At 34.1% G+C, this 12,981-nt stretch overlaps 1 protein-coding gene across 2 annotated transcripts; it reads left to right on the forward strand.

Annotated features, from left to right (window-relative positions):
• Positions 1-3,577: 3,577 nt before the first annotated feature.
• On the forward strand, positions 3,578-12,436 carry Vom2r3 (vomeronasal 2 receptor, 3). Of its 2 annotated transcripts, none has more exon segments than NM_001099460.4 (6): positions 3,578-3,783; positions 6,423-6,705; positions 7,145-7,948; positions 8,799-9,023; positions 10,242-10,365; positions 11,531-12,436. In NM_001099460.4, coding segments are annotated over 6 exon segments (2,526 nt in total). In that variant the 3' UTR covers positions 12,415-12,436.
• Positions 12,437-12,981: the final 545 nt, after the last annotated feature.

Below are 12,981 nucleotides of genomic sequence, written 5' to 3' on the forward strand. Positions count from 1 at the left end.
CTGTAGCCTTCCTCTACACAAAAGAGAAACAAGACGAGAAAGAAATTAGGGAAACTACAACCTTCATAATTATCCCAAATAACATAAAATACCTTGGGGTGACTCTAACCAAGCAAGTGAAAGATCAGTATGATGAAAACTTCAAACCTCTGAAGAAAGTAATTGAAGATCTTAGAAGATGGAAAGATCTCCCATGTGCATGGATTGGCAGGATTAATATAGTAAAAATGACCATTTTTACCAAAAGCAATCTACAGATTCAATGCAATCCCCACCAAAATACCAATCCAATTCTTCAGAGTTAGACAGAACAATTTGCAAATTCATGTGGAATAACAAAAAACCAAGGATAGCTAAAACTATCCTCAAAAATAAAACGACTTCTGGGGGGATCACTATCCATGAACTCAAGCAGTATTACAGAGCCATAGTGATAAAAACTGCATGATATTCGTACAGAGAGAGACAGATAGACAAATGGAATAGAATTGAAGACTCAGAAATGAACCCACACATCTATGGTCAGTTGATTTTTGACAAAGGAGCCAAAACCATCCAATTGAAATAAAATAGCATTTTTAGCAAATTGTGCAGGTTCAACTGGAGGTCAACATGTAGAAGAATGCAAATCAATTCATGCTTATCACCATGTATAAAGCGTAAGTCCAAGTGGATCATTGATCTTGACATCAAACCAGAAACACTCAGACTAATAGAAGAAAACATGGGGAGGAGTCTATAATACATGGGAACTGGGAACATTTTTCTGAACAGAACACTAATGCCTTATGCTCTAAGATCAAGAATCAACAAATAGAACCTCATATAACTGCAATGCTTCTGTAAGGCAAAGGACACTGTCATTAGGACAAAATGCAAACCAACAGATTGGGAAAAGATCTTTAGCAATCCTACATCCAATAATGGGCTAGTATCCAAAATATACAAAGAATTCAAGAAGTTAGACTCCAGAGAGCCAAATATCCCTATTAAAAATGGGGTACAGAGCTAAACAAAGATTCACAGCTGAGGAATATCTAATGGCTGAGAAGCAAATAAAGAAATGTTCAACATCCATAGTCATCAGGGAAATGCAAATCAAAACAACCCTGAGATTCCGCCTCACACCAGTCAGAATGGCTAAGATCAACAACCTGTTGATAGCAGATGTTGGTGAAGATATGGAGAAAGAACAACACTCCTCCATTGTTGGTGGTATTGCAACCTGGAACAACCTCTTTGGTAATCAGTGAGAAGGTTCTTCACAAAAGTGGACATTGTATTACCTGAGGACCCAGGTCTGCCTCTGCTGGGCTTATACCCAAAAGATGCACCAAGAAACAACAAAGCCACATTCTCCACTATGTTCATAGCAGCCTTATTTATAATAGTCAGAAGCTAGAAATAACCCAGATGTCCTTCAACTGAGGAATGGATACAGAAAATATGGTGTATCTACAAAATGGCATACTACTCAGGTATCAAAAAACAATGACATCATGAAATTCATAGGCAAATGGAATGAACTAGAAATATCATCCTGCGTGAGGTAGCCAAATCACAGAAAAACACAAATGGTATGCTCTCACCGTTAATTGGATAATAGCCCTAAATTTTGATTACCCAAAATGTAATCCACAGACCACATGAAACTCAAGAACAAAGATGATCAAAATGGGGATGCCTCACTCCTTACAAATGGAAACAAAAATATCCATATGAGGGGATAGGGAGTCAATGTTAAGAGCACAGACTGAAGGAACAGTCATTCAGCTCCTGTCCCATATGTGGCCCATATATATGCAGCTACCAAAACTCAATAAGATGAATGATGCTAAGAAATGCATGCTGACAGGAATTGTATATAGATCTTTCCTGAGAGACACAGCCAGAACAAGTCAAGTACAGAGGTGAATGATAGCAGCAAACTACTGACTTGAGAATAGGACTCCCATTGGAGAAATTAGAGAAAGGATTGAAAGTGCTAAAGGCCCATTAGAACAAAAATGTCAACCAACCAGAGTTCCCAGGGAGTAAACCACTACACAGGCTGACCCATGGCTACAACTGCATATGTAGCAAAGGATGACCTTGCTAGGCATAAATGGAAGGAGAAGCCCTTGGTCCTGCCAAGGGCATACCCCTGGTGGAGGGTATTTTTGGGGTGGAGAAACAGTAAGGGGTATGGATAGAGAGTGGAACACCCATATAGAAGGGGGGTTGTAGGAGGCTTGTGGTTAGGAAACCGGTAAAGGGAATAACATTTGAAATGTAAATAAGAAATACCCAATTAAACATAAATATCAAGATGCAACAAACTCTAACACAACAATCGGATTTGTATGATAAATTTTCAATCCAAAATACATCCAAACAATAAACTTACAAACAGTTGATAAGGATATAAGCTGCCTGCCTAGAAAATATAAATTTGATTACAGAAATCCACGCCATCTACCTTGACAATTCAAGACCACCCAGATGCAGATCACTCTTCTCTGTCTCCATCTTGATTTTTCTCTCTTCTTTTTCTCTCCCACCTAATTTTTTTTTTTACTGTACAATCATGGCATTGACCTAACTGGTACCAGCCCTCTGCTACCTATAGAAATCAACCTACATATCAGACATGCATCTGTCTTGTTGCAATGTAAACCAAGACAATACCATTTCAAAACATATACCAACTAGGCATACAAATATAGGTTATATAATAATATTAGCAATAAAATTCTCTCTCATAAATGACAGGTATATTCTTTCATTCCTTTAAAGAAAACACATAAAATTATTCTCAACCATCTTATTGAGGTGTGAACAAACATCAAAGAGAAAAATATTTACCAAATGTCATTGAGTGTCAAGAACTGATTATCAGGCAAGAGATCAACATTACAACCCATTAAATGTCTTCATAGGAATTGATATTGAACAGGATGCACGTTGAATCTGTATGATTCCAGGAATTATTGGATTTAGCATAATGACATATTCTCCAGATCACAAGAATCATGGGGAGCTTAAGAAGATTTTGTGAACATGCTCAACTCCTGGCTCAGTGTTGCATGTGAAACTTTCCTTCCCTACACCAGGGAATGAAAGTCATAATGTGCCACGATTCAACTCAAAGTCCAAATGATATGGAACATTTATAACTTCTCAACTCTTGTCTTACTATAAAAGTTCTGAGAAAATCTATTGGGTTCATAAATATTGCTGTTGACACATGGTCTGTTGAAGTCTGTTCAAGAGAAGATTGGCCTTTGGAATATTTGTGGCATGGATGTTAATGAAATCATGGCCGCTGTGGATGGAGAACATTATCTTCAAAACATGTTTTTGGAAATGTTTTGATCAAAAGTTTTCAGACCTCAGATGTAGAGCTTGAGGCCAGAATTTTCCCATTGTATCCAGGGAGCAGAACATATGATGAACGGAAAGAAACTGTTGAATATAATTAAGTGGATCGCCCGTCAGCAGAAGCCTTAAAATATACAAACTGGGGTAAAGGTGTGTCTTATGTTTGCCTACGTAAGAATCAGGTTTCACAATTGCTCCATGCTAGATCCTAGCAGACATGAAGAAGCTGTGTGCTTTCACTATTGCCTTTTTTCCCCTGAAGTTTTGTCTCATTTTGTGCAGTTTGACTGAACCCAATTGCTTTTGGAGGATAAAGAAGATCGAAGTTTATGATGGAGATTTGCAAAATGACTGTGGTTTTGTCCTTTTTACACTTGAGAGCCCTATTGAAGAAAATTTTTATAATCACATTATTAATTTTAGGTAAGTTACTAACTTAATTTCTTGTTTCAATATTATGAATTAGAAGTATATAACTGCACACACCCTGTAAGATCCTGTCTTTTTTTCCCCTTGTAACTTTAGGAACCACAGAATATTAATTATAACTTCAATCAGTGTTTTGATACTTTCAAATGTGTCAAAGTTTACGTTAGCTTTAGTACATTGGCTTTAGTTCACAAAGCTGGAAAACAAGAGAGACTGGATTCTATCTCTTGAATCTTTGTTGATATACATTGAAATATGTTTTTACCTTTACCTTGAGTTCATAATTCCCACTTTTGGCAAAATCTCAATATGAAGAGACTGCATCACTGCCTCTTTTCAATTTTCTGCCAACCTTTCCTTTATAAGCATGCATCTAAAGGCCTCAATAAAATGGTTATCTAATTTTGGCCTCTAAAAGTTGGGCATACACTGAGACATTGAAACGTGTGGTGGTGGTGGTGGAATGATGTCTACTATATATGATTAAATGTATATTATTACTTATATACTTATGAGTGTATATATATGTACATATTTGTACGTATATATTTATATATACATATATATATATATATATGTCTTGCATTATAAAATACTCTTTAAATGAGCCTCTCCTGTCATTCTGGAGCTGTCACTGAATATGGAAAATGCCTGCCAGATTTCTTATTCTGTTACCAGAATATCTTTTCATCCAGTGATGCAAACACTCAGTCACATAGTAGAATTATTATCTGCATCATATAGATATTCAATATTTTTCTTACTTTTAAAAAATGTAACATTATGGAAAATCTAGGAGAATAAATGTATTTCTTGTTGATAAGAAGCTGTTCTCAATGTGGCTACATAGTTCTTAGATTCCAAGTGTGAGATGTTATCATTTGTGCCTGCAAATCATGAGAGAAGGGATGTTGAAATCACTCAAATTTTAACTAATCCATGAGCTTGTGACTTCATTCTTTCATAAACTGAAGTTTTCTGCACTTTTCTATCCCTGACTCTCATCCCATTTCTTATTCAAATTTGGGTCTTTCCGATTTAAACAAAATATTTTCTAATTGTTAGCAACAGTATACTTTGTACACTTTGATATTGGTGGTGGCTTCACATTATTGTAATTCTGTGTTAGGTCAGTAGAAATTCAATTTCTGATGCATTCTGTATCATTCCAGATCTCATTGGAAAAAATAGTGGACATTCTCATAAGTGACACTTCTACAAGTCATAATAAGATTTAAATTTACAAATATATGAATTGTATCAATACACTTTTAAGGTTTAGAAAGAAAAACTTAGATTCAAACAGTCAATTAAAAGTGAAAATTTCAGCAAAAAGAGCCTGTTTGGTGTTTTAGTCCTGATGAGAGGTATTTGCTAGTAGTAACAGATGAACAGATGAACTGCCAACTATGCTTGGGCAGAGGAACACATTTGAAATGAAAGAAGATCTTAGGGTTAAGACATCTATTAAAGGACCTTAAAGAATTAGGAGACCTGAAGTGTTAAGAGAAATTTCAATCCACTTTTACAAAATTAAAATAGTAGCAACACACTAAAAGGTGACTTCATGTTGACGTGATAGGAGCCAAAAGGATAATATTCAGGTTGCACAATATATTGCATCATTTTATGTACTTGAAATGAATAAATAAATTTAAGTGGAAGATATCTTTAAATATGTATTGTTTAATGTATATTAACAGTTGAAACTATTAAATGCTTGTTCTATGGACATGGAAACATTATTGATAATGTTTCCTACTATGCTATGCATAGAATTAGCATTTTCATATTGTATAACTTCAACGAGTTATTCCTAATTTGAAATTTGAAAAATGTTCTTACTGATATAATAATTTCTCTCCTCAAAACACTGATACTCCTTTTGAAGTAAACTGATTGCTAGATAATTTACACAGATACATAATTAATTTTGCATAAACTTACTCTGTGTTAGGTATTATTATATAAGGGCTTTTGAATATATTCCCTTTTTAATAAATGGGATTCCCTTTTTAATCTTTTATGTTCTTTTGCTCTGCTTGATACTCAAAAATTATTTTGAATTTTTATACAATTTATTATGCAACATTTGGTATAGGATCATAAGCAATAGAAATTCTTAAATATGCATTAATGATATTTTTAGGGTTAAAAAGTACATGAACACAGAAGTTGAACAAAATTTTTTGATGTAATATATGATTCAAAAAATATTAAAATTATTAACATGTTTAATATAAATTACATTTAATTACTAAAATTATAATTCAAATGTGTTATGTATTTCATGTGTTGTTTATGTCATGCTTTTTATTTTGTATTTGTGGAATTATATCTCCAAGATTATATTATAACAGTCTTAATCAATTGGACGCTAATGAAGTCTGAAGATGGTATTCAGAGGTAAAATAGTCCCCTTATTAATTGTCAAAGTTACAAAATTTATCATAGGTTAGTATCATGGGTCTATGAACTTTTAAATTGTATTCAAATCTTAAGATCTCTAATTAATGAGACTTATTTCATGACATTTAGACAGAAATATAGAATGCCTTGTGATACAAACTTAATTGCAATTGAAAGTTTCTTTTTCAAGCATCTCCCTTAATCATCATTATGCTTGGTTTTAGGATACCAGCAAGAAAATATGAATTTTTTCTGGTAATGTTTTTTGCTACTGATGAGATCAACAAGAATCCTTATCTTTTATCCAACATGTCTTTGATATTTTCCTTCATTTTTGGTATGTGTGAAGATACAATGGGAGTTCTGGATAAAGCATATTTACATCAGAACAACTATTTCGATCTACTTAATTATAACTGTGGAAGAAAGAAACGTTGTGATGTAAAACTTACAGGACCATCATGGAAAACTTCCTTAAAACTTTCAGTTAATTCAAGGGCACCAAAGGTAATAATGTGTGACACTGGACGAATTACCAACTTTTAAATTCCATTTACATGTGCCTACAAGAAAACTTGGACCCCATGCATTTATAGGTATGCTGCTAAACACACACACACACACACACACACACACACACACACACACACACAGAGAGAGAGAGAGAGAGAGAGAGAGAGAGAGAGAGAGAGAGAGAGAGAGAAAATAAAATAATCAGAGTGTATAACAATACTGGGCAAACAAAGAAAGCTGTTTTCTAGAACATACAGTTTTGTCAGGAATATTCTAGAATATATCAGTAAAAATCTATGATATGTATTGTGCAATCTTACTACCCTCAATCTGAGTTCTGAATGGTGAGTTGCATTACTTGTATTTATGTCCAAACCTCCTAACAATCATCTTCCTCATGTGGATGTTTCATCCTCTCTTCTATACTCTTTAGATTTTCTTTGGACCATTTAATCCTAACCTGAGTGACCATGACCAGTTTCCCTATATCTATCAGATAGCAACCAAGGACACATATTTGCTCCATGGCATGGTCTCCTTGATGTTTCATTTTGAATGGACTTGGATAGGACTGGTCATCACAGATGATGACCAAGGTATTCAGTTTCACTCAGACTTGAGAGAAGAAATGCAAAGGCATGCGATCTGTTTAGCTTTTGTGATTATGATCCCAGAAAGCATTAAGTTATACAACACAAAGTTTAAGATATATGACCAACAACTTATGACATCTTCAGCAAAGGTTACAATCATTTATGGCAAAATGATCTCCACTCTAGGACTCAGCTTTAGAAGATGGGCATATTTAGTTGCACGGAGAATCTGGATCACAACCTCAAAATTGGATGACATCACATATGATAAAGATTTCAGCCTTGATTTCTTCCACGGGACTGTCATTTTTGTCCACCACCACAATGACATCGCTACATTTAGAAATTTTATGCAAACAATAAACACATCCAAGTATCCAGTAGATATTTCTCAGTCTATGGGGCAGTGGAATCATTTTAACTGTTCAATCTCAAAGAATAAGAAGAAAATGGATTTTTTTATGTTGAAAAACCCATTGGAATGGTTAACACAGCACACATTTGACATGGTCCTGAGTGAAGAAGGTTACAATTTGTATAATGCTGTGTATGCTGTGGCCCACACCTATCACGAACTCATTTTTCAACAAGTAGAGTCTCAGGAAATGGCCAAACCCAAAGGACTATTCACTGACTGTCAGAAGGTAACGTTTCTTACATTTCATTATGCTTAGATATAGCAATGTGACCTTTCAGGCTGCTGAGAAGTTCACATACATTTGTTACAGGTTATCTCTTGGTATAAAGTTTTCTATACTGCAAAACTCCAAAATGAATTTTTTACATGGATATATATCATGCACAGTGATAAGATTTAATAGGAGACAATACATTTTCATAAATATAAGTGAATTATGTGAAAATTTGTTTTAACATTTAACCAAATAAGTTCAAAATTTAAAAGGAGGCAAGAGTTTCATCATAAAATCCTTAAGTGATAACTAGACTAGAATATTTTTCTCAAGAAGAATTTCTCAAAAATGAGTACATGTGCTCTGATAATAGCTATTCATTTAAATTAATAATATTTATAACAACACGTATGATTAAGAGTACACATTTCATTAAGTTAATGGGTATTTCATACATCTATGCAGTATGTCCATGATTGACCCACTACCATTCTTTACTTCCAAAACTTCCATATTTTATAACTCCCCCTTTTTTCTTACATATTTGGCTTTAGCTTTTAAATATTATTTTAGACAGACATGTACACATACACACACATACCATGTGATTTGTTCTCTGGTAATCATTTATTCTAGCTTTCTTAACCAGCAACAATTAATGTGAAGTATATTAAATTGTAATTATACAATATAACATGTAATTATAACTTGTAATAATACAGTATAGTGTATTTTACTACATGGGGTTACTATAATATACCTGTATTTTCTGAAAGACATTAAAAAATTATGGGACATTCTCAATTTGGTATTTTCTGTATTGATATGCATTTGTAATCATATAATGATTCATCTCTTTCAGGTGGCTTCTTTGCTGAAAACTAGGGTATTTACTAACCCTGTTGGAGAGCTGGTGAACATGAATCATAAGGAAAATCAGTGTGCCAAGTATGACATTTTCATCATTTGGAATTTTCCAAAAGGCCTTGGATTAAAAGTGAAAATAGGAAGCTATTTTCCTTGTTTGCAACAGAGTCAACATCTTCATATATCTGAAGACTGGGAATGGGTTACAGGAGAAACATTGGTAGGTACACTACAATTTTTATTTTTTTAAAGATATCTAAATTTTAAAATGGGAAGCACTCAACAATATCCCTGTGGTCAAGACCAATTAATATTCTTGCAAATGACCATTCTCAGTTACAAGCACCAAAATTAAATGACACTGAAATTCATTTGATCTGGTTATAGGGATCAAAGGACTCTGAATCCTATGGTCAATTGCATCCATATGACCATTTACCCTACCCTACAGAAACATATTTTTTTAATTTATAGCAATATATACAGTTAAACACACACACACACACACATATATATGTACACATATATACATATATATATATTGTTACTACATATAAACTATATATAACCTGATTATGTATGAACATAGTTGTAGTCTAATTAAGTATAGCATAGATTCATTATAAGAAGTATTTTCCTAGATTAAAACTTTTTTTAATTTATAGATTTTTATTATTAATTTTACTTATTTACATTTTAATATTATCCTCCTTCCCAGTTTCCCCTCCTCTGCAGAATATTGCCTCATCTGGCATCAGAGTGAAGAGAGACCCTTGGTCCTGTGAAGGGTGCATGCCAAAGAATGTGAAAATGTTAGATCATTGAGGCCAGAGTGGCCAGATTGTTGGGGAGCTCTTTAATAGATGCAGGGGCAGGGGTGGGATGGAATGGGGATTAAATGTTTTCTTTTACACTTAGGAAAAGTTCATTAATTGTATGAGAGTCTTATATGACATACTTTTTTCTTATTTATTGAACAAGTCTACTTGAGATATCCAACCTTCTCTTTCCATACAACTCTGTGTTCTTATTATTTTATTTATCAGTTTTTAAGAGAAAAACTGATGACACATAAAAGTTACATTTGAATTAATCACTTTAGCAAGGAGAAAATTTAAATTATTACACCTAAAATGTTGCATATATAATATTCATGACACAAATTATTGTATTATATTCAATGCATTTCAGGGTAATATAAAATAATAAATTTTCAGAGGAATACATCTGTTAAATTCCAAAATATTAATCTATAGTTCATTTTATATATGATGTATTCATGATCTTCACACAGACATACATATTAAATACATATTTATATAACATATATAATGTGCATATTTCATGTATATATATATTATTTATATATAATTTATATTTATATGTGTGTGTGCCTGTGTGTCTGTGTGTCTGTGTGTCTGTACGTGTATTGCCTCAGGTTCCCTCCTCAGTGTGTAGTGAGACATGTACTGCAGGGTTCAGAAAAAGTCATCAGAAACAAACAGCCGACTGCTGCTTTGATTGTGTCCAGTGCCAAGAAAATGAGATTGCCAATGATACAGGTACATGCTTGCATGCAGAGAAAAATTTGCTGAATTTGAATATCTTCTCTTTACAAACTAGAAATATGATATGTCCTAGATGGAAACTACAGCCCAAAAATCTCCATGTTTCAAAATTTAATTGGTTAAATAATATCAGTTTCCCTTGGACCCAGTTAATTACCTGCAATTTCTTTCAAAAACAACCCATGTCTCAGAATATAATGGTTAATGCTTTTATACTATGCAGAAAATGCTTAGGGGGACATACATGTCTAACATTTTTTAAAAGATAATTTTAGACATAACCAAAGCTGATGTATATTCTTCTTTGATCCTTTGTACGAAGAATCTTGACTACATGTACAGTCCACAAACTTTTTGTCGCCAAGCTTAGACCCTGACAAAGACAAGATGGTCAGAACAACAAGTGTTCTCTAGTGAAACATATTTTAAGAGCTTACATGGCATAAAGGATTAGGCATTTCCTATCAAAGAATTAGAAAAAGAGTGAAGATATCAAGAATGCAACAAGAAATAGGAGTAGTGCTTATCATTAATCACAGCGTAAATAAGGAAAGCGGGATGAATGTCAATATCAATAATCTTCATGCCATAACCTTCTATAGCCATAACCATGGAAAGTATAGTTGGGGGAATAGAAATTGTACGACAACAAGAAGGACATGCATAACTTTATGAGACATACGGCTTCAAGAATGAAAATATTCCTATACACAAAAGGTTTTTGAATGAGGAATTGTATGTTCACAAGCCTAGATGTAGACACAAAGTGCACAATACCAAAAGCAAACAAAATACATAATGTTTTTCATCAACCAGCATCAATAAATATGTCAGCATACTACCCTTGTATCTGAATAGTAAATTTATGGATTGAGAAATAAAATAAACTGAGATTATGCATATTAGTAATCATCATATTTTTATTTCATTTTTGTTTAAGTGATAACTTTTCCAATTTCTGTGATGATGATTTGTTCTATCACAAAGCATAGGTTAATAGACAGGCAACATAAGTTAGTAGTCCCTGAAGCAATAATGAGTGTAATATATTCTCAACCCCAAATTATTTATTGATATATCCTCTGAAAAAAAACAAATATATAATTATTAACTACATGATTATGATATCTTATAAGGGATTATTGTTCTTTGCTAACAGATATGGAGCAGTGTGTGAGATGTCCAGATGATTCATATGCCAACTTAGAACAAACCGAGTGCCTCCAAAGAGTTGTGACATTTCTCGCTTATGAAGATCCATTGGGGATGGCTCTAGGCTGCATGGCCCTGTCCTTTTCAGCCATCACAATTCTAGTACTAGTCACTTTTGTGAAGTACAGGGATACTCCCATTGTGAAAGCCAATAACCGTATTCTCAGCTACATCCTGCTCATATCTCTAGTCTTCTGTTTTCTCTGCTCATTGCTCTTCATTGGACATCCCAACCAGGCCACCTGCATCCTGCAGCAGGCCACGTTTGCAATATTTTTCACTGTTGCTATTTCTACTGTGTTGGCCAAAACAATAACTGTGGTCACAGCTTTCAAGCTCACTACTCCAGGGAGAAGGATAAGAAAGATGATGATAAAAGGGGCAACTAACTTGCTCATTCCCATTTGTACCCTAATCCAACTTGTTCTCTGTGCAATCTGGTTGGTGACATCTCCTCCATTTATTGACAGAGATATACAATCTGAACATGGGAAGGTAATCATCATTTGCAACAAAGGCTCAGTCACTGCCTTCCACTTTGTCTTGGGATATTTGGGCTCCTTGGCTCTGGGGAGCTTCACTGTGGCTTTCTTGGCTAGGAACCTTCCTGACAGATTCAATGAGGCCAAGTTCCTAACATTCAGCATGTTGGTGTTCTACAGTGTTTGGATCACCTTCCTCCCTGTCTACCACAGCACCAGGGGGAAGGTTATGGTTATTGTGGAGGTTTTCTCCATCTTGGCTTCTAGTGCAGGGTTGCTAGGGTGTATATTTGTCCAAAAGTGTTATGTTCTTTTAGTTCGACCAGACTTAAATGTTCTTCAGAAATAAAAAGATAAATTGCTTTATTGAACCTTTGAGAGTTTTAAAATTTTAGATGTTGCTCAACATATCTATTTTGCTTTGTCTTAAGAAAAGTGTTCATAAATCATCAAAGAAAATTAAGTAATATCTAGGGATAGTATTTGTAACACAGAACAGCACTGCCTAAAGCAATATCAATTAGTAAGTTTTGGTGGCAAATGAGCTCTCAGAAGCCTAAACATATTGAGAACAGGAAATATCCATTACTGAGAGGCTACAATCACTTTGATAGCTCTCAGAAGCCTAAACATATTGAGAACAGGAAATATCCATTACTGAGAGGCTACAATCACTTTGATTTGTAGATATGTGTTTAAGAAATGTTCTTAATTACAGATTAATATAAGTTGATTCCGCTCCATGTATGCAAGACAACTTCCAAGCAAGATGTTCTGGGAGTTATAAGGAAGAAAACTGTCATAGGATGGACAGGAAGCCAGTAATCAGCATTATTCCATGGTCTATCATTGAATCCCTTCATCCATGTTATTTTTCTTGGCTTCATTCAATTAAGGGTGACCAAGGTACATAGGG

The sequence above is a fragment of the Rattus norvegicus genome, chromosome 1 (genome assembly GCF_021556685.1).
Source record: "Rattus norvegicus strain SHRSP/BbbUtx chromosome 1, alternate assembly SHRSP_T2T, whole genome shotgun sequence".
NCBI classification, from domain to species: Eukaryota; Metazoa; Chordata; class Mammalia; order Rodentia; family Muridae; genus Rattus; species Rattus norvegicus.

Bases quoted from the DNA above. Each gene is read 5' to 3' on its own strand.
- Vom2r3 (XM_087584430.1), top strand. From the start codon at position 3,578: ATGAAGAAGCTGTGTGCTTTCACTATTGCCTTTTTTCCCCTGAAGTTT. The intron at 3,783-6,412 runs GGTAAGTTACTA...TCATCATTATGC, and splicing joins TAATCACATTATTAATTTTA to TTGGTTTTAGGATACCAGCA. The intron at 7,949-8,798 runs GTAACGTTTCTT...CATCTCTTTCAG, and splicing joins TATTCACTGACTGTCAGAAG to GTGGCTTCTTTGCTGAAAAC.